This window comes from Argentina anserina, chromosome 5 (genome assembly GCF_933775445.1).
Source record: "Argentina anserina chromosome 5, drPotAnse1.1, whole genome shotgun sequence".
NCBI classification, from domain to species: domain Eukaryota; kingdom Viridiplantae; phylum Streptophyta; class Magnoliopsida; order Rosales; family Rosaceae; genus Argentina; species Argentina anserina.
Window position 1 is genome coordinate 27,200,778 of NC_065876.1, and position 23,245 is coordinate 27,224,022.

General features: G+C 35.7%; 3 protein-coding genes across 5 annotated transcripts; 1 reads left to right on the forward strand and 2 right to left on the reverse strand.

Moving 5' to 3' along the window:
- Positions 1-1,652: 1,652 nt before the first annotated feature.
- On the reverse strand, positions 1,653-6,173 carry LOC126794550 (probable protein phosphatase 2C 10). The gene is made up of 6 exons (XM_050521298.1): positions 5,884-6,173; positions 5,575-5,744; positions 4,421-4,657; positions 4,036-4,312; positions 2,439-2,593; positions 1,653-2,253 (listed from the first exon to the last, which is right to left on the reverse strand). Exons 2-6 carry the CDS (start codon positions 5,611-5,613, stop codon positions 2,113-2,115), a joined length of 849 nt encoding a protein of 282 aa, XP_050377255.1. The 5' UTR covers positions 5,614-5,744; positions 5,884-6,173; the 3' UTR covers positions 1,653-2,112.
- Positions 6,174-13,135: 6,962 nt separating this feature from the next.
- LOC126795867 (aquaporin NIP1-1-like) lies at positions 13,136-16,961 on the forward strand. Its single transcript, XM_050522599.1, is given in 8 exon segments — positions 13,136-13,139; positions 13,473-13,588; positions 15,289-15,310; positions 15,313-15,398; positions 15,401-15,510; positions 15,772-15,934; positions 15,936-15,990; positions 16,120-16,961. Coding segments are annotated over 8 exon segments (687 nt in total). The 3' UTR covers positions 16,251-16,961.
- On the reverse strand, positions 16,765-20,947 carry LOC126794387 (cryptochrome-1). 3 transcript variants are annotated; one of them, XM_050521096.1, is made up of 6 exons: positions 20,766-20,945; positions 20,340-20,658; positions 19,638-19,856; positions 18,490-19,196; positions 17,310-18,085; positions 16,765-16,969 (listed from the first exon to the last, which is right to left on the reverse strand). In XM_050521096.1, exons 2-6 carry the CDS (start codon positions 20,653-20,655, stop codon positions 16,966-16,968), a joined length of 2,022 nt encoding a protein of 673 aa, XP_050377053.1. In that variant the 5' UTR covers positions 20,656-20,658; positions 20,766-20,945; the 3' UTR covers positions 16,765-16,965. The 3 variants fall into 3 exon arrangements, with proteins under 3 accessions (XP_050377053.1, XP_050377052.1, XP_050377054.1); XM_050521095.1 differs by having other exon boundaries at positions 20,340-20,945; XM_050521097.1 differs by lacking the exon at positions 16,765-16,969 and having other exon boundaries at positions 17,306-18,085; positions 20,340-20,947.
- Positions 20,948-23,245: the final 2,298 nt, after the last annotated feature.

The following is a 23,245-nucleotide window of genomic DNA, read 5'->3' on the forward strand; positions in this document are numbered from 1 at the left end:
TTTTTTACCCACTAAAATGGTGATAGGCCTTTCTACTCTTTTTATCTCTATTGCTGTCATGCTCATCACATTCTCTTGTGCCCTTATGCTTGACGGTGAAGCAAAGATGATAATTCCAGTAATATTGTATGCAACTTTTCCGGTCATCTCATTTGCATACCTTTTGTTTCCCATCCTTTCTGAGAAAGGCAGAGCAACCCATGGACCTTCAATATTTCGCAAGAAAGCTGGCATCATTCCTTAATGCTATACATTATATTTTGAAATTTGTGTCTGTACGATTGTGTCTTGCGATCTTGTTCCTTTTGAATATGTGTATTTATATTTTATTCAATCGGGTATTCCAAGCATACTAAATGCGGACCAATTTTAGATTTGCAAGAATCTGCAATTTGATTGCCGAACAGAAACACCAATCAATTACAATACCAAGAATCTTTTAACCATTGCTTGAAAGAATTAAAATATTTCAAGAAGAGAATCAAACAAATACAATGCCAAAAATCACAACTATATCCATGTAAGATTTAAAATGTTCCAAGCAAAGGGTAGCCAGAGAATCACAAGACAATCTGGACTATATTGAACCCCAAGAGAATAGAATCAGTGTATGCCTCTTGAACAAAGCAGCAAGAAATTGATCAAAAGATCTCGACCCTTGCAGCCGAAAAGTGAGGCAATTTTGTTTCTCAAACAAAAAAAACACTTAAAACCCCATAAACCCATTTTGAATGAGACATCGGCTCACTCACCCTGCCTTTCTCAACTCACCCAGAAAAAGAGCACAACGAAAACTGAGAGACAGAGGAGGGAGCAAGTCGAGAAACTAGTACAGAGAGAGAGAGAGAGAGAGAGAGAGAGAGAGGAGGCAGAATGAGGTTTATGGTAATATTTATAGGAATACAATGGGCTTAAACCCTAGGGTTAGTTTGGGTATTCTATTCTTATAAGGTTCAGCCCAGCCGCCCGCGGCTCTGGATGTTCTCTTTAGACTTTTTTTGTTTTGTTTTTTTGGACTAGATTGTTAGTTTGTTACAAACTTGCACATTTTCCCCTTCCGTATCAACTATCAAGATTTGAAAATAGCCCTACAGATACAAAGCCTTATGGACATTTTTAAATGGCAAAGATTGATTTTTATTCAAGATTTTGATTGAAACTCTTTGCTTGCTGGTGCATCATCTTTGAAAACATAGTTGTAGGTGTACACAACAGTCAAAGCTGCCCACTGGAGACTTTGGAGAGTTGGAATCTTGGTTAAACTTGTTGGACTTGCTGGAGGTAGGATCATCTCTTTAATGCTCAAGCCGAGGATTAAGCTATGAGATTATCAGTTATTTGTTTGCTCCATATAAGACTACTTCTAGTTCTATATCAGAACATCACTGGCAACCCTGGTGTGCTGGAAACCATACAGATACAAACCCAACCATTTATGTTCAGGCGTCAGCTCTGTAATTAGTGTTGATTTTTATTTATTTTTGATCAAATGAATATTTCATAAACATGAAACAGATATATGAGATATAGTGTTTGATATTTGGCTGATTCTTTCTGGAGATACACCCTTTTTGACACGAAGCACGAACAAAGTATCCCAAAGTTTTGAATCAATAGTCTGCACTTATATAAGGAAACACAAATACCACATAAACACAATAAAGAGAGAGAACCTGTATAAACAAAAAGAATTGAAACATTCAATTCCCAGCTAGATATGGCCACTTCTTAGCAATTTTGAATTAACTGAGTACAAAACAAAAGGCATTCCTCAAATCACAAACGGAAACAAGTCGTCTACATACCCGCCTTTGGTCATTTGTTGGAGTAAAATCCAATATACAGCAGACTAATTCACCTTCTCAAAGAATTCAAACAATACCAAACGCCAAAAGCATAATAAAGAAATTAAATTTACAGTGAAGGAAGCACTCCCATACTTTTCCCCTTCTTTTTTTTTTTCCTTTCGCAAATTCCATGCTGCAGAGTTCAGTAACAGTAACCTGAACGAAGCATGTATTTGTTGCTGTGTAACCGATTCATGAATCAACCTTTCCTTGCATGTGAAGAAACTTCAATTATTGCTAATATGCAATATGGTTTTTATTTGTATCATCCCCTAAATCTAACAACAACACAAGATATATCATCTTTACTATCTCTTTTCAAAGCTTCAGCTGTTAACTCCTTAGCCGCCTTCACAGGATCTTTCGTTTTTCTTGCAATATCAACTGCCTCTTGATTACCCATGACCTGAATTATCCACAAGAAAATGGTTGAAGTAATTTTCAAGAAAGGTTCATTCTGATCTAGTTGTAACTAGTATCTGTTGAAAGTGTTAAAGACAGGTTATGTGAATTCTTCTAGCCATTATAGCCTATCTAATACACAGCAAGTAAAACATTAAAAGAAAAGATTGAGGTAAAAAAAAAATCCACCTTCCAGAGGCCATCACTGGCAAGAATGAGAACATCTGTATTTGTGTCTATGTAAGTATCCTGTATGTCTGGATCTGATCGTAAATGCGACTTGAGGCTTTTGTCTCCAAAAGCGCGAGAAACTGCCAGCTGCCCATTTACTCGAGGTACATCTCCTGAAAGAAAAGAGTGGAAGATATGTCAATTCAATGAGAAGCTTAGCATGATCACCATTGACACCACTCATACCAGGTAATCTAAAAACTGTCACCCACAACTTAGGCTTGATGCTGGATCCAATTAATGAAAATATCATGCAGGAAATGGTTAAAGCATTGTACTTAAACTTAGGAACAAAAAGTATATAAAACAACGCAGACATAATGCAAACCAAGTACGCAAGTATAAATGGCCCTTATATAATGCCCAAAATCCAGTACATGGACTTAATCACAACTCTTTACAAAAATGTTTGTGCATCACCCTAGCAATATACCTTTGGCACCCAGCAATACAAGAAAAACATGTGGTTTGGAGGTAAGTTAAATTAAATAGGGAAATCCTGGTTTTCTTGGCAAATTCTACTTGAGTAGTTTGATTACTTCATTAAAATAAAACGATATGATGAAAAAGTATAAGTAAGCAGTGCAATAGAAACCGCTTCCCATAAACTTGAGTCGACCTTAAATCAAGCATATATGATCACAAAGCAAATTGTTGAGACCAACCCAGGGAACAAAGAATCATCATGGCAAATATGATGATTGAAGATTGACTTTCAGCTATTGGCATGTGTCCTCCCTGAGACTACAATCCTTTTTAGAGCAAAAGAAACTTTTATTTTGTGCCTAGCCATCTAACCTTAGCAGCTACAAAGACACATTCTACTATCTAAATCGTCCCACTTTAAATAAATAATATTGCTTAGATGAAAAGCACTATTTTCTAAAATGCTGACAGGAGAGAACATTCTAATATCTGATACGATGAGCATATGAAATCAGCTCTACATTTCCTACATCAAGGACCACGTAGAGAACTCTAACTTCTCAGCTGAATATCTCAAGAGATAACAAGTACAACGTCTTTGTATTCAGATAGTTACACTTGACACCTATGAATAGGGATGGCCAAAGCTCTTTTCTCTTCTTTTTATACTTCATTACATTTACTTATGTGGAAACTTGAAGTTGCTTTAGATTTGAATCTTCTGAATAATGTGATTCCATCCAATTAAATGCATACAAAGTGATCAAATATCAAAACATGTCTATCTTCTCTTTCATCTCTGTCAGTTTAAGAATATGAACATTGGCTATTCTTACAAATAAAAAGATTATGAACATGCTTCTACCTCATTTTGTACTAGTAGTGTTCAAAGTTTTTGAATGCTTAGGATGCTAGATGCATTGGAGCAACGATAATTATCGACAAAAGAGTGAGAGCACTCATATTAGATGCTAGGAATGTTCACTTCATGAAAAAAGAGAGTACCGCTTAGGATAGTGGGAAGCAAAACCATTGTTCTTCTTCAGAAACCAGTTTCAAAAGTCATACTTTTACACAAGTGTATCTTGCACATTGAATGAACTTTCTAAACATCAGTGGTGTAAATTACCTGGCATGTTTGAGACAAAGCCACCTTTGTTTTCAATGCTGCCTCGTTCAGTATTTGGTTCATGGTCAATTGACATCTGTACTGCCTGACCCCCCTTTGAAAGAACTGCTCGTGAATCTCCGACATTGGCCACCCATAACCGCTGACCATTTAACAATATTGCAGTAACAGCAGTAGACCCGCCACGCCCCAAGTCAGTGCTATGAGAGAGAATTGCCTGGTCTGTCCTCTCGTAGGCTTTTGAGATAGATCTGTTGGGGTCGACCCAAAATTCTTCCTGCAATGATGCAATCGAAAATTTAAGAAAATTTTAATATGGAAACCTCAGAAGAAAAATATAAAACTGAAAACAACAGAAAAAATTATCTGAGAGAAGTCTCAATACCTCCTTAAGAATATTCGGAAACAAATGCTTCTGTAAGTATTGAGGCACAGTGTCTCCCAGATGGCCATCATATATAGCAAACAATCCTAACTCATGGCCCTGCGTCCTAACAAACTTAGCAACATGATAATCCTCCATAGGATGATTAGCTTTTCCTTTTACCAGACTGAAACCATACTTAATCAAACCCTCATTGCTTTTCCCCTTGCCGGAGCTCGATGCTGACCGTCCTCCGTACTGCAAATAAACCTCATTATTAAAGAACTTCAATATTGTATCGTCCAGAAACAAGCTGTATAGAGAATGAAACAATTCTTCTTAGTTTTTATTTCACGTGGAACAGCCTTTATAATCCCTTTTCTACCTGTACTTGAGCTTAGAAAAATCAGATTTCTAAAACTCATTTCCTTATTAAGATATGTGAATAAAAAACAGTACAAAGAACTCATGTCGGTTCAAATTGTTTAGAAGTCCAATTTGTGAGTTCAACTCTGAAGTTCCGAATTATAAAATTGTGCCCAACGGTGCCTACTTCAAGAAATCCAGCATAATAGACTAAGTAAAAGAACCAGGATCAATAAAATCCTCACTGTCGAGAATAAAAATATAAATAGCACCTCAAATTACTAGATAAATCGCAGAAATTCATAAAATGCTCAGAAGATCAACCATTCATAAAAAACCCAAAGGTAAATAAAAACTTTGACTAATAACACAATTCTAGTATTGTGACAACTGTTCTCGTTTTGCAAATTATGGGAAAAGAAAAGGAGCACATTTGTTGAATCCCCAAGAAACACCTCAATTCATGGAATACAGCACATAAGTTCAAAAGAACAACAAAGAATTGAAAAAAAAAATATCAATATCACACAGAACATGAATATGAACTATCATAGCAACCCAGAGTTCCAAAAAATACTGATCTACCTAGTCACACCCAGAACTTTCAACACCACCCAAATCTCTCTTATCAGAAAAAATAGGTGCATATTAATTGAAAAAAAAATGAAAAGTCAGCAATTAAATGAGTAAAAAAAACATACTCATCAGATAAGACATCAGATTGAGCAAGCATACATGAAACAGGAAACAAAGAAAAAATCACAGAATTTAAGAGCAAAAAATAAAACTAATAGAAACATGATCATCACCTGAGAATTGGAAGCACTAAAACAGCACAACCTCTCCATCAAAAACAAACTACTCTGGAGCTTAAATCCTCCACATCCACCACCACCTTAAATCACCTCCAATCACAATCACAATTCCAAACCAAACCCACCTCCCCAACACCACAAAAACTTGCTTGAAACTCCTCAAACTGCACCCACCACAACACAATTCAATCACTTTAAAGCAAACCAGATCAAATACACAGTAAATAAATAAATAAATAAAGCCACTGAAAAACCCAAAAATAAGTGAAAACACAAACTGGGTACTTCAGATTTTGCTCTTACCCATCCAATTAAAGCTCAAAGACGATGGCTTTGGCCTCTGTTCTTTTGTTTAGGCGGTGGCCCTTTTCTTCTTCTTATGACTTCTCTCCCTCACAACCCAAAAATTCAATAATAAAAGCAGAATGGTGATGATGACGATTAATAAACAAATAAAAGAGAGAACAACAACAACAAAGATGTAACTTTATTTTTTTCCTTCTCCCCCAGACAACAATTTACAAACAAGCCAAAAACAAAAACAAAATTAAAAATTGAAACCTTAAGAGCAAGCTCTCAGAATTGTGATTGATTTTTATAACCGGGTATTACGGGAGTCTGGGAATTTCTGAGATTTTTATATTGGGATTTCATTAAGTCTCTGCCATTAAACAGAAACTTCCTGGGTGTTGACTTTTCTCCTTCAACTGTTTAAGTAAGTCTATTCAGTCTTTGTTTCTATCTTTCCTAGGAGGCCACCCTGTTCTGTTTTGGTACTTTTAACCTTTTTCGTACTTTTGTTTTTACTTTTTCACTACACGCGGTTTTGGTATTACACAAAAATACACGCGGTTTTGTATTTTGTACATCTCAAAGGGGTTGATACAAGATACCAATCAAGCAATGTCATTTCTCTACCAAAGATACCATATAGTCTTGCCAAAAGTTATAAATTGTGGTTGACCAAGGGTGGAAATTCGTGGTAGGGAGTGTGTATCTGTTCTGGATCATTATTTCCCGAGACATCTTATGCTGTCGCAGGTTCATCGGTTTCAAATTACAATATTATCTTATTTAGTGGTAAGACATTTTTCGTCACCGAATTATCACCTGTCAGACTTGATCGAACGTTTATTAATTAAGAAAGCAATTAATTTGTATCTTAATAAATCACAAGTAATCAAGTTGGTAAGGACTTACGTATGAAATTCCGATAACTTAGATTCAAATCATGCCGATGCTAATTAAGGTTAAATAAAAAATAATGGGTGGCCTGGGCAGGTATTTGTTGCCTGTGATGTGAAAATGTGAGTACATTACACATTAAAAAAAGGGTAAAATTCATTTTGCCTACCTCAATTTTTGGTCTCTCATCAGTTCACTTTCTCAATTTTCATTTTAATCACTTTACTCTTTGAAGTTTTCAGTTTTCCATCACTTGTCTCCAAAACTCCATTTTGGCGCCAAAATATGACATTATGCTATGAATTGTTCCCGATTCCACTGTGTATTTTATTCCTCTAAAATGATAGATTGAACATTTTAACATGTTTTGGCTCCTAAAAAACACACACACACACATAAAACTTTAACATCTTTTGTAGAATACTACATGTTGCATTTTAATTAGTTGCTATACTCATTGTATGTCTCATGAACAAACACTACGTAAATCATCAAAACCACATATATGATCATTTACCATTGCATCTAAACGAAAACATGAAAATGCAATGGTATTTTTGGTTGTTATTATGGATTGAGTAATATGTTTTCATGTTTTCGTTTAGATGCAATGGTAGATGAGCATATATATGGTTTTGATGATTTACGTGTTGCTTGTTCATGATACATACAATGACTATAACAACTAATTAAAATGCAACATCCATTATTTAACAAAAAATGTTAAAGTCTTATGTGTGTGTGTGTGTTTTTAGAGCCAAAATATGTTAAAATGTCTAATCCATCCTTTAAAATACACAGTGGAATCGAGAACAACTCATGGCATGATGTCATTTTTTGGCACAAAAATGGAGTTTTGAAGACAGGTGATGGAAACTGAAAACTTCAGGGAGTAAAATGATTAAAACGAAAGTTAAGGGAGTGAACTGATGAGAGACTAAAAGTTGAGGTATGCAAACTAAATTTTGTCCTTAAAAAAATAATTAAGCTGTTAAAACTTCTCGTTTTAGAATGGAGATTATTTCTTCGTTTCAATACTCTACGTCTCAACTAATCTTTCCGCAATTCCACTTGAGGGTGTTGTGTGTTATGACTGTTATCATTTGATTCATTTCTTCTCGGGCTCGATAATCCTCGTATCAAACTAGTGAATTTTATAATTTGTGTCTTTAAGGTACGCTGTGCTTATTTTTGCAAAACGAAAGGTCCTTTTGACGTTACATATTCCCCACCAGACTTGCTTTGAGAGGAAAACACAAATTCCACCAACCTCAGAGGTCAACTGTTAAAAGCTACAAAAAAAAATGGTTTCACCCAAATAGTGTAGTCAGTAAAAGAACTATATCAACTTTTACCGTACAAGACTGTTACTTCAGTGAGCTATTTCAACAATATGGACTTCTTGACTTCCCTAATTTAATTAGTCCATTGATTTACAAAGATTGCCATGTTCCACGCCACCACCAAATGCTATTGACCATTTGAGATCTGGATTTAAAATGCCCTAATTAATGATCTGGCTAATCCAACTTTTGGAGCAAAATGTTTGAATGGAGCGAAAGTCAATAGTCAAAGATTGTGAACTGCAAATTGAGTCGCAGTTAAAGTGTTTTATGATCGGAAGCAAAATTGTCGCTCATCCATAATATGTCCACCTCCTATTAAGTTATTGTTGGCATAGACTTATGCCCGCCATAATCAACGCAACTATCAGCACACTAAGGCTAGTAAATAGCTCAGCCTCGCAATACCAGCAGTGAGCCAGCCGCACTAGCTGTGCAACGAGTCACCCTGCGTCCCAAACCGACTACGGACGCGCCCTCACGCGCATCCCAAAGAAGGTTCCAGAGAACACCTTAACTAGACTTTGTCCCACATCAGAAGATGAGTGACTGATCTACCTCAATTCAACTATAAAAAGGTTAAACCATTAACCTTATAAAGTAAGCAAACTAAATTACTCGTTGTTACTCTGCATAAATTATTACCAACCTGACTTGAGCATCGTAGAGTTGAAGACCACGCCGCCGTGGTCTCCAATTTGACGACTCGTGCTACTTGTGACAGGAAAGAAATGAGGAGCACGGCGTATCGCATAAACGAAGAGTGTAGAGTATTGTATCAACGCAATACACTACCTTAACATTAACGCCGTCTGTAGGAATCGAACTCACGACCACATGTCTCTTTATTTTCTACAATCTAACTAGGATTAACTATTTTATATTTTACTTAGTATGCCTACCTCATGCCCACATTCCTGATCAGGATTTACGTAACTTGTTAATTCATAACCTGTTGGAAAAAGGGAATAACAATTCACTTGTGCTTATGCCAAATTAGTTTGGATGCTTGTGTCCAAACTCTATCCGATCCCTTAGCAAAATGTAATGAAATCTCGATTTGCTATTTAGTATTAACGGAGTGTTTACCAGAGGAGAATTGATCTCAATTCAGAAGGGGTCGAATTAAAAATTATAAGATAGTGTCCAAGCAAAAGATAAACGAGCCGAGAAGACGATCAAATGTGGTGGAGAACAACAAAGCACATTTTCAACCACAGTTTGGGAAGAATTTTGATGGATAAATCGGCTTCCTTTTAGCAATGGAGACCTGAAAATTAATTTAACCACCATAGATAGATATGATTTAAATCCATATAGTTTGTTATTATACAAATTCGGCAACGAGGGCAGTCACACAATTCTTTTATTAAAAGATACAGATAGTATCTATCAAAAATCACAATAAAGAAATTGAAAGAAGTCATTTGCGAAAAACGTTGCGCGCAACATGTAGGGCTTATGTAAAGATGATGATAGTGAGGTATCAGAGGTTTCAGAACCACCAAGACTCAATTGTGTATGCTCTTTTTTTTTTAATTTATTTATTTAACAAATGAGGGGACAAAAGAAGCTGACCTCTTATGTTCGATAAACTCCAACAAATATGATAAACAAAATCTCAATCCGGCATGTATACACCCACCCATGCAAAACTATAAATATAAAAACTTCTAGCAAATAGCAAACCCTCAGCCAGTGTTCTAAATATCGGGATATATCGGCGATATATCGGTGATATTTAGAAACCGATAGGATAAATATCATATTGCCTTAATATATCGGTCAACTCAAAATATCGGGTCAACATGCGATATATCGGTAGATTTTTTTTTTCGTTTGACTTTTTTTTTCGGTGGTTTTTTTTGTGGACTTTTTTTTTGATGATTTTTTTTGTTGACTTTTTTTTTCGGTGACTTTTTTCTTATTACTTTTTTTTGGTGATTTTTTTTAAGGAGACGATGTCGTTTTGAGGAATTTCAACGCAAATAGGCAGAAAGTGATTTATGAAGATGATTTTATCTCAGAAGATGAGGATGGAGATAATGGAGAAGATGAGTTTGACTTTGATTCTGATGATGAGAGAGTTTATAATGCATGAATGCATAATCAATATCTCAATCTATCTTTTGTGCACCTATTTTTGTTCAATTAGTACTTAGTAGTTAATATTATTTGGTATATTTTGAATATTTTGAAGTATATATTTATAAATATATTAAATTTAAATTAAAAATTAACAAAGACGATAAATCCGATATAATCCGATATATCTCGATATATCCCCGTTATATCCTTATTTTACAAAACCGATACGATGCCGATAACCGTTATTTAGACCATTTCCCTCAGCTAAGAAACCTTTAATTAAAGGACGGGATGAAGCTAGTAGCATTGGCAAACAGTTGTGAGATACCAAGAATAGAAAAAATAGACATATCGTGATACTTCTTGTAAGGATGAAAGGAGTGTAGAGCAGACTCTCTAAATAATTCCAAAAGATGACGTTGGACTTCCAACACATTAAAAATCTTACATTCAAAACGCACCAGATTCCTAGTGATTCAAATAAACCAAATTAGATTATAGGAGACTAGAAACCAAAGTCGACATTTAGGTTTTGGGAACGCTGAAACACCAACACCATTAAACACTTCATCAAAGGTACCCTAAGGCGAGAATGAATGAGAAAATAGGAAGCAAACTCATTTTCATAAAGCCACAATTTCATAACAATGCAAAAGAATATGTGTACTGGATTCCGCATGACTTCCACAAAATGAGCAACGAGATGGAAGTGAAAATCTCGCCGTTGTAAAACATCATCAGTTAGTAAACGCCCATGAAGAGCATTCCAAACAATAAGAGTTTTGCGGGGTTGAATTGCTTTACTTCAGATCACTTTACCCCAATTTTTATGCTCATCATGATTTGGGAAGAAAACAAAAGCTTATTTTGCTGTCAGAATTCTTGAGGAGGAGTGCGGCCATAAAAAAAAGTCAGATGTGTCTGCATCAGGCAGAGCAATGCACTCAATCTTTTATTGTGTATGCTCCACATGAATACAGAGGATTAATTCGAGTATATTATTTCATTTATTTGATTCTTCGAACTTCCATAGACTTGGTCAGTATTGGTCAAAGTCCGATTTTTAAATAATTATAGTTGGAGGCTGCTTTTCATAGTCCAAAACTAAAATTGTTGTAACTGGCACGAAGCAGCTAATATAATTAAAAAGACGTACAGATGTTCTCTTCACTCATGTACAATAATCTTCTGAGATTAAAACATAGAAAAACTTAATCATTTTCATTTAAGTGGTTATAGCTGCTTCGTCTTGAGCCCTCATCAAATCATTTCAAATGATTCGCTTAGCTAATCTTAATCCTTTTGATTCATAACATATTAAGTTGACTTGTATCTGCAATGGTCCGGAATCTGATGCTTTAGTATCAACAAAGGAGAAGAAAACATCAAGTGCTTCCGATGCCCTTTTGGGGTTTATGCTTTTATTCCCTAAACCCTAAGATCCTATATGAGCGAGCATAATCACGCTCTCAAGTAATCTTAGAATATCTCATGATTCTTTATCATTTTGCTTCTTAGTATGGCACCAAAAGAGGCGATTATAACAAGGTTTCCAGACCATAATTGTTATGATAGGCATTAGTTCTTTTGCTCGATACTCTTTTAACGTTCCAAAATAAAATAATACAAGAATTCTAATAGATGTGTATAGCAGATGCTTACAGCTATGCGATTACGGATCGATTAGCACCTAATTTCCATTTTTCGACATCAAAGCCAATGAAATTCTGCCATTTTAAGGGTTTACTGATTCCTTTAGCCAAAGTGATCGATATGTTTGTTCTGGAAGTTAAAGGATTTGTTAAAGAAGTGCAGCAATATTTGAATTGCTTTTGTTCTTTTCTGGTTATAATAATGGATGCAAAATTTGATTTTTGGGTCAGAATTCAGGGCGTCAACTAGCAGGCCTTTGAATTTTCCTGATAACCTGGTAGTGACATGTGTTTACTTCTTCTAGCTGTCACTTGTTTATTAGGTTTTGGGAAGGTCTGCAAAATAATAGTTGGTCCTATCTCCATTAATGTCTGATGGTCTGTGATTTTTCTTTACAATCTGAAGGAGCAAGTGAAGGGATCAAATTCTTATGGCAAATATATAAATGGAATCAGAAGCTCCAATCCTATTAGTAGAATCAAACGAGGATGAGCAAAATTAAGCCGGCCAAATTAATGCCTTCATCATCAAGTTTTGAGGTGAGGAGCAAACTGCTAGATTAAATCCCCTAAAATGAAAGAGCAGAGCATAAGAGCCATGCCAGTACATTTGTTTTTGAGAGCTTGTATCATCTTATATTGAAAGAGAAGTTTCGCAAACCTAGCTAAAACATTTGTCATGATGTTGTTTATGAATTTTTGTTTTAGTATGTTAATTTCTGGTTCGCTGCAAAGTGGAACTGTCCAACAATCCACAGTTTGGATACGAAAGTGGCAATATAATGTACTAATTTAGTATCTTAAAAAAAAAAGTACTAATTTAGTAGATGAACTTGTCTAGCATACAATTTGTGCCTTGTGAAGTTTTGCAACGTACTTAAGCTTTCCAAAACCTAGGCTCCTTCCCTAGCTACTTGCTCTCACTTGACTTATTTCAACACTAGTACAAATTTGCAAATGAATTAATCAGCCAACATTTCTATATAGATCGGAAATATATCTAATCCCCCTAATTTCCTATAATTATGTGGTTTCAGACTTTGATCTAGAACTCACGCAGATGGATCCTTGAACACTAAAATGTAATCATTTTGTATAGGGTATCTTGTTCCATCTAAAATGAGCTCAACCATGCATTATGTCCCATTGCATGTAGAATGAGCAACTGAACAAGTTCGATCAATAGAATCTGCTGACCGAAGTATTAATTAGTTTCACAATTCTACTGCTTATACCTCAATAGGCGCTCTCAAATCAGCTACTGACCTAAGATTGCAGAAAAGTTCAATGGGTACTGTTCAAATTAAACAAGGGTTGAGATTTGAGAAACTTAATTTCCCAAGCTTCTGAACTATGATTGCAAAGATTCGTTGTGTTCAAATTAAACATGTTGAGCAAGTTTTCCACTGACAAATGGCAGCCCCAACTAAGGTTGCAGTAGTATTAGGCCCAGATACCATCATATTGATTCCTAATTCCTAAAGCATATGCAACCGGATCAACCAATATCTGTCCGGCTTCGACATTATATATACACAATGACACAAAAAACAAAAAGATATATAAGTACTTGCCTAGAGCCCTAGAGGTGACTACTTTCATGCATGGTGGTCTGCTTTCCAAGTATTTCCAACGGCTAACTCACCTTCTATACCATCCCCTCACTTTGGAGTGTCCACTATAGCAGAAGCAGATGCTGATGGGATTCAGGCTGAAATTTCTCCAACAATTTTCCAAAAGGTAATATCGATCGATTCATTTTCATGAGGTATATGATCCTGCTTCTTATATAAACACTTAAACAGAGAGAATATATATGACCCTTCTTCTATTAACATAGAGATCTTTTCATTTCCATTATCTATATCTTGGGAATGTTAGAGACTCATGACCTCTCATACCACCGTACCGGTGTTGTTTGTAACTTAGGGCCAGCTTGATATTGATGTTGGTTTTTGCTATAAGAATATGGGTATTTCATTTCATACCCATTTTTGGTGCATGCTTTTAAAATAAACCCACATATTATTTAATTATAATTTTTACTCAATATTGTCAAATAAGATACTAAATTGTCTTTCGTTTTAACAAAAATTGCATATTTCCACTATTTAATTATAATTAGTCAACTTTGGTATTAATTTTTTTTACCTTAATTATAGATTGAATGAATATGATTTTGCAAGTTTCATTTTTAACTCATCATTATTACCAATAGATTATATTCAAATATCTTAAGATAATGAATGTAAAACTTATATTTTGGTGATTTAAGATTTCGATTAGGTTGTTAACTTGGAGAACTTTGTTATATCATAGTTTTTTTTTCTGATTTTTTAAGTTTCATTCATCTATTAAATAACCTAAATTAAAGGTATGTGGGACTTTAAGTGTTTAACCTAGTAGTAGGTATCTCTTTAATTACAACCTAAGAATGAGAAGCATATTTATTTAGAAGGTTCATGTAGAATTCCTAGTTCATAGATATATATGTCTCATCTATAGAAATCCACCTTTTATTGAGGAAGACAATATATAAGGGAAGTTTAATATGACTCTTTATTAGATGTTATAGTGTATGTATATAAATATGATTCTTGTCCAGAATATTGTTTAATACCTCTTACAATAAAATAATGTGACAATATACCTAACAAGAAGGAAAAAAAGATAATTCAACAAGAACAATATGTACCTCACGATGAGAAACACGTACTGAATCAAGATCGTTTGGTACCTTATATACATTCATATGAATTTCTCATATAATCTTTATATGACTAGCTCCTATTGCTTGAAAACAAAATAATTGGAGTAAAATTTTGCAAATGGATTTGATAGAAGAAGAACAAGAAGTTGCAAAACTGAATTTTGTGATGAATATATATACACATTGATGTTAGCAATATGAATTGAATACAATGAAATAATTATGGATATAATTGACGAGCTTCACATTTAAAATTGATTTTAAAACTTAAGATTAGGAAAATTATTTAATATAACCTTTTATATGTTACAAGGGTAGATTAGACTTATACAAAAATAAAAAATAATAATAATAAATGATTTTGGGTGTAGAATGAAAGAAAAAATGAATGTGGGCTTAGATTTAAAAATGTGTTCCATTATTGGGTTTAACTCTAATTTTCTCATAATAATACTGAGTTGCATGTAACGTAATCATAAACGTTTTAGTTGTCTAATTGTATTGTACATTTGTACGTGAATGGTATAACCAGTAATCACTACCTCAGTTTTTGGTAGACCGACTTTTCAAGATAGCAATGCAACTTGAATTTGACGCAAATCTTGATACTGCTGAATTGCAGCTTAGTAGCTTTTACCATCATATCTTTACTTGTCATCTTCTCCCGTTTGGAACGTTAATATCATCGACAGAATTTCTAACATGATGCCTCATTTCTTTGTTTGAATAGATGATGGCAGAGCTAGTGGGAACGTTCTTGTATTTATGGGGTGTGGGGCTGTTCTTGTCAACAAAACACACCCTCTTACGACTGCGGGTATAGCAACTGTATGGGGTCTTCCCATACAATTAAGAAGAAGACCCCATATATGGCGCTTACTTATACAGTTGGTCATGTCTCTGGCTGCCATTTGAATCCTGCTGTTACTATCGCCTTAGCTGCTGGTCAAAAGTTCCATACAAACATTGAGACCTTCTATATTATACAACATATCATGTCATACTGCACGAAAAATATGTTGAAAGTTTAAATTGTCATAAACTAAGTGAGCATTATCTTTTGAATTTTGATATCTACAAGAGATCGATATCATGTGATACATTTCTTATCCCATGCATGTCAAACAATATCCACTCATCCAGACTCGATGTTATTGACGTAATCCAGAACCTGTTGGTTTCTCTAATTTGCTTTAATCTTGATGTTATATAGGTTCCAATGTACGTATGCATTGTCACAGACGACGGGTGCAACACTGGCAAGCCTGACTCTGAGGCTGTTGTTTCAAGACAATATTGACATAACAGTGACTCAGTATTCTGATTCAACATCTCACCTACAAGCCGTCGTATTCTTGACTGATAAAGTAGAGCAAGAACTTATCTGGAGTTGCAATAGGTGTTGCAGTTCTGTTCAATGCCATGGTTCCTGGTTATGAATCTTGTACAATTTGGATCACTGAAGATCAAGCTGATACTAGACCTTACATTAATAGTTAGCTCATTTTTGTGCAACTTACAAGAGATGAGGATTACACATTATATACTTGATGATTCTGCAGGCCAATCACTGGAGCTTCTATGAATCCTGCAAGGAGTTTTGGCCCTGCATCTGTTACTGGTTTTTATAAGAATCTCTGGGTCTATCTTGTAGCTCCCATTCTCAGGGCGCTTGTTGCTACTGCACTGTAGTCCAAAAGACAACACTCCCACCACTATGAAGTTGTATAGGAGACTAGGCAATACTACAATGTCCTGCAGAAAAAATTGGGTTTGTCCCTTCTTCATGGTTCTAGACTTCCAGAAAGATTTTGTGAGCTTGAAATGGCTTTTCATTTCTCTAATAGAAGACCTCTTATCCATGCAACTTCTCAAAGGATCTTACATATCCTTCTCTGAACAAAGAAATAAAAAATAAATAAGACTGCAGAGAGGACCAGATGCACGTATGTTCCATTTCCCTTCTTTCACAGGACAGTATCCAATCAGTGCAATATTCAATTCTGATCTCTTTAAGCTCAAAGTGGTAAGACAGTATTGTTTTATACCCTAATACATAGAGAAAATGTGGAAATTATTTTGATAAGATATCTGCTAATGGAAATGAACGAAGTAAAGAAAATGGAGTTTGTTCAATGACTACATATCTTATTTCACTCGCTTTATGAGTACATTCTATGCATAGGAACTACATTATAGTAGAACACAAATGAATAGCTAAAGCCTGTATTAATTCGAACATATCACACACAGGAGGTCTACTGGTGTTGAAGTCAATCGGGAAGGAGAAAGAGGTCCAAATTCAGTCTAGCTTTAAAGTTCAGCTTCCCCAATTAATAGAATTTGATGCCCGTGCCAGTGCATCATAATGCCTTGTAGCAATTTTATCCTATTGCAGCCATATGTTTTACCTGGTAAAGAAAAAAGAATGAAAATCTATTGGAAAACAAAATAATTTGTGTACAGATACCTGTGACAACACTCATTTCTTTGTGAACATCCTGATATATAATTCGGAACTTCACAACTCAAGAAATCTATATATTTCTTTCTTTGTATAAATAACCAGAAAAACCATATTCCGTGTTAGTAAGAGGCTGAAAGGGAAGTATCTCAAAGCTGAGCTTCTTGACTAATTTGCAAGAGAAAGGTGTAGGAAACGTTTGAGGACAAAGAACTCAATAATCTGTTTATTATAGTCATGGTTAGAAAAGCTAATGCAGTTTTGGTGAATTGTGCATGAGCTCTTACCCAGTTTGAGATAGTCGCCTCCAATTCATTATTTGGTGAGACTGAGGATGTCTCTGCAAGTAAGAACTTGTCGCAATGCCATTCTCATCACTCACAAACTGCTCCGAGTAACTAGAATTTGAAGGAGACCAAACTGGAACTACACCTCCATCCCTCTCTCTCCTAGTACTGCTGGAAGATTCTGCAGTGGAATCTTCAACAACATACTGCAGGGTTAGTGCAGTGTTAGGTTGTGGTGGAGTATTGTTATGATTAGGCTGAAAACCTTCTTGGTTTAATCCGTCTCTCCTTGGTTCTTGATCCCCAGTAACATTTGTAGGCACTTCAGCTCTGATTGGAAGATCCAAAGAACTTTCTTCCTCTTCAACTCGCACGAGAGAAGTAGTTATACTAGGGACCATCTGATCCTCATAGCGCTGAGTTGGAAGGGGGGGATTATTCCTCACCTGATCATGACTATCCTCCATTTGTATGTCTTGTGGAAAGGCAAAGGGAGTTGATTCAGAAGACTCTCCAAGACCCTCTTCAGTCCCGTTCTCAACAGCAGCTCTTTCATGCTGCCACATTTCTGCTAATGCTTCTTGCAACCTGATTTTCGCTGCATCTATGCCTACAATAGGAAGAGGGTAATTTGATCCTAATTCAATTCCAGCTGCCTGGAGTACAGATTCTGGCGCATTCCATGGGTGGTGTATCCAGTCAGTTGGTAGCCTGGAAAGTTCAGGAAGCCACCTTCGCACGTATTCTCCTTGTGGATCAAACTTGTACCCTTCAAACTGCAGAAATCAAGTCCACGAAAATTTCACTAGTCAAAAACTCAATAAGGCATAATTCCTCTCTGGAAAAGCGGTGCATGATCGTGCATCAATCAAACTATGTCTAAATTTATCCAAAGAGAACAACGATTGTAGTCCTACGATGTTGGCTGACAAAAATATGGCACAAGATTTATCTTATATCCCAAGACCCTGGATCAGGACCACTATATAAATATCCACCTTCAATTTTCTTCATACCTATACAGAAATTTGTTTTATTGAATATGCAGGCTTGGAAATGCCTAACTGCGATATAAATCATAAAAACCATGAAATTTTCATTGTTAGTATATAGAAACAGTGTGTAGATGCAGAGGCACATGCTTTCTAATAGTTACAGTGACCAAGCTCAACATTTGCACCTGTGGATTATCTATGCGGTCAAACTCACGCCCATCAGGGATAGTGCCGGATATATACTGCCAACCAAGAGCATCACTTTCAAGATCAGCATCTAAGAGTGTATCCCAGAAATACTTCATTCCCCACCTCCATGGAAGCTGCAAAACCTTTACAAAGAAACTAGAAACCACAACTCGTATCCGATCATGCACCCAGCCAGTAGCCCACAACTCTCTCATGCCAGCGTCCACCAATGGATAGCCAGTACGACCTTGCCTCCATGCCTTGAAGTAGTTCTGATTTACAACCCAAGGGAAGAATTTTAGGTGCCCAAGAAGAGGTCTTTCGTGACTGTAAGGATGATTGAAACTAATGTATCTTGAATACTCCCGAAGACCAATAGATTTCAGAAACAAGTTCACACTCTCTTCACCAGCCTTGTTACCTTCATTGGCCCAAAGCAACTGCTTGATGCGAATAAGATGAAAAACTTTTCTCACACTTACCTCCCCAAAATGCAAATGGGGAGAAAGCAGTGAAGTTGTATTACTATCAGCCTTTCTGCGGTTTTTGGAATACTCAATCAATGGACCATTTATAAATGTGGTAACGGCCTTATCAGCAGTACTCCATCCAGGCGACCATGCTCGAGCAAGTAGCGCATTGCTTCCCTTTTCTGATTCATCTTCAAAAATCAATGTATCAGACGGACACCTTGATGCATCACCTGAAAAGTTCATGAGCATTTGAATGTTAACCTGAGACGTTAAAGTTTCTTTATGCAAGTATAACTTGAAATTTTTGTGAATAGAAGTATGCACAACGGAGGAATCAGAAAACCTCTCGAGTCTTGACACACTGACACACAATTAACAAGTAGATGATATGTCCCGCATTTTAATTTACTCTGTATTCAAAATTTTTCCATTGATAGTTAAACAGTTCTTGTTACTACTAAATTTCCAACAAATTTGAAATGCATCCCATGTAATGTAGAAGTACCTGAAGATCATTCTATCATCCAAGTATAATACTCAGAACGAAATGTTAACAATGACTAATGTGGTTCAGCCTTAATAAAAAATTTATGGTATGAAAATAAAACAATGAAAAACTGGCTCAGTATCTTTAACATGATTGAAGCTCAAGAACACTTTGAAATGCAAACCTGACACAATTTTCTTAGGGGGGAGAAGTGGTGCCTCTGGATCAAATGGCATGCTAAGGCATCTTTCCCAGAAAGCATCAAAGGTTGTGAATGGGCGACCATGGACATCATTAACATCCCATGGTTCATAGAGCAAATCGGCGTTAAAGGATCGCACAGTTATGCCATTGGCAGACAAAACCTCCTTGGCCCTGTGATCTCTAACCAGTGATATAGGATCTGAAATACAGAAGTCACACTCCTCAATTATGCAATAACAATACAAGAGTGATTGAATTTCATGACTATTACTCTATGAACTAGGCTAAGTGAACAGATCAAAATTGAATCCATTCCACTCTAGATATAAAGGGAGGGACCACTACAAAGCAAACAATCAAGTAAACATTCTTGCACTAATCAAGATACCTAACAATTTAAGAAATGCTACCAAACAGCAAAACCCCTCAAACAAAGAAATATGATTATTAGTACACATCTTAGATCAAATTAATCAAAGACTTGAGGCTAGTATTCTACAAGTCATCAAAGAACCAACCTTTTTCATTTAATAATAAAAAGTTCATATCTTTCCAACAATCAATCGATACTATCATCACCAATCCCAGAACCAGAAAATCTAAAAGCCTAGAAAACACAAACGGTATGTAACAACATAAGATAAAAGTAAAGTAATACAAATAAGAAAGAAGAAGAACTGACCATATAAGTGGTTGAAGAAGAGCTGAGTGGCACCAGTGGCAAGGCAAACCTCAAGAAGAGAAGAAACACTGTCAGTAGATCTCTTGGTGATAAGAGGAGTGCCCAAACTTCTCAAAGAGGAATCAAGATGGGCTAAGCTGTGTTTGAGCCACCACCTTGAGACCCTTCCTGGGTAATAAGGCCCTTCTTCCTCAGGTGCCCATATAAAAAGAGCAACAACTCCTCCTGCTCTAACTCCGGCTGCCAAAGCTGGATTGTCTTCAATCCTCAGATCTCTCCTGAACCAAACTACACTGCAACCACTAACAGCTGACATCTCCTAAACAAAAAAAGAAAGATAAAAACTCACCAACCAACAAAACCCAGAACACAAGTATGTTTTTCTTTTTTCTATCTCAAACTATATAATATATACAAAGTTCTCACAGTTGCTTTCTCTCTCTAGGAGCACACACCCTGGAGCTTGCAACTAGTCTTATCTTTTCTTTCTGCCCTGTTTTCTCCTAACTTTTGGGTATTATGAGGATGGGATTTTAAACCCCTTCAGGCAGCAAGAAAGAGTTGATCTCAATTTTGGGTGTGTTTGCATGATTTTGATTTCTGCCCTCATCTTTTACTTTGCTGATTTCATTTTGTTACAAAATATTTTCCCTTATTTTAGGCAAGATTTTCTCCCCATGCATAAATGTGTTGGATTTTCTAAAGCTAGTTGCTACGAGAGAGAAAGAGAGTGGGTGGTTACTGGGTACACGACAAAATTGATAGCCTAAATTGCAGCCACAACTTTTATTTCCCACATTATTTTCATATATTTTCTCTTATCTTATGATGCTATAAAACAAACCTCATCCGGTCTCTGGTTCCTTCTCAAATACTTTGTCTTTGGACAGAGTGGAATTTTAAAATTGACAAGTAAAATTCAATTCAATAGATTAATTAGTAAAATTAAATTGAGAGAGAATAACCTAATGTATCTAATCTAAATGAAAGTAATTTCTTAGTCTTTCTCATATGAAGAGAAAGAGAAGAAAACTGAAATTTCTGTAGTACTTTAATTGCGGTGTTCCATAAGGTGTTAAATAATGTACTGTGAGTATGAGAAAGTGGTTTAATTGAATATCGGATCAGCACCAGAGATCATCTTAACCCAGTCCGAGAATGAGTCGATGAGCACCACCGCAATGTCGTCGAGACGATCATACTCTGCTCCCACAAACATGGACTGACCAAAGAACCACATGCCACCATTTCGGACATGTTTCCCCTCTCACTTTCGGGTGAACTTCAAGAGAAAACAGCCACCTCGAGTGTGTGTCTAAATGCGATTCTGGAGATCCCAAACAGACATTAGAATTCCGATCACCGCCCTTGCTTCAGGTTTGTGCCTTTTATGAAGAGATGGCTCCCAACGGCGAAAAAAAATCGGGAAATGTGGTCAAGACCCCCCGTGTCACCACCAAAAGCGACACAACTACCATCATTGATAGCCAAGGCATCTGCAAGCAGATTTCATTCGGCATAATCAAGCTCTACCAAAAGGCACATACAGTCTTTGAAAAAAGACAGAATGAGTTCATGAATGTTAAAAAGTTGGCATGTTGATGTAAGATGTCATATGTATATAGTTCTTAATATATAGTTATTCTAGTATCTCATTCAATTAATTAGAATAAGTATCACTAGAGATGGGGAAAAGTTACATCTTATCTACTATGCTAAGAATTATTGTCCAATTATGAGATTATTTTGCTTGCAACTGATTCTGATTCTCTATGAAAGTAAGTTGGGGGATAATTTTGGTAATAAAATTTTATAATAATTATCATTATCTCATTAGTCTCAAGTTGGAATATGGCATTCGCAGCTTAGATTTTGGAAAGGGACAGCAGCATGGGGAAGATATGTATTGCTGACTCCTTTGGGTTCTATTATCATCTAGTTTTCTGCTTTGGCCCTTTATAGAGTTCTAGATTCCATTTTTGGGTCACTGTTGAAAGTGAATTATGATGCTGCACTCTCTATCCCTCTATGCCGCGTTACACATTTCCATTTTCTGGACTTCTGAAGCCTAATTTAGTAATTTAAGAACAATGTATTACGAATAAAAGATGTCAAATTGGATATGAAGCATAATCTGAAAAGTCCAAGATAATATTTTGGTGATAAGATAATTGGTTAATCCAAAACTAATCCCAATCATGATACCAATTGCTATACGACCAATCCCTCCGACATGTCATGCATGTTCCGTCAGTCCCACAGAACTTCAACAATATTTCAGTGTGGCTACCTGATGGTAGCGATTCATCGATTGCATATAACTTATCGAGGATAAGCTAGGAGAGACCCAAGATAGATTTTATGTATCCTTGGTTTGTAAATGGGGTAATAGTGTTTATTATTATTATTATTATTATTATTTTGTATATATGTAATTAGGGATGTGCATTTCTTACCGGAAATGTGGTATCGCACTGGTTTAAATCAGATAGCGGACCGCACCGTTTTATATGGACTGGATTAAGATTGTGAAAATACCAAACCGCTTATAAATGGATTGGATTAGAATTAGATATTTCTCAAACCGGATAAAACCAAACCGCACCGGTTTAAAATAAATAATTATTTTTATTATATATCTAACAATAACATGATAATATAGTAATACACTAATACCCAAATAGTAACAAAATCTTATCTCTAAGGCTATAAGCCGCAAGATTTTCAATATCTATTTTAAATTGACTAAATTATATCTCTTTTTACCGCTTCGTCTTTCCTTCTCTCTGGTTTTTATCTCATAGTATATTTCAAGACTTAAGAGACATTATTATGTAGTATTATTCAAAGATTTGTGCCTTCAAAATGTAATTAGTATTTTAATTTATAATATTATTCAGAGACTT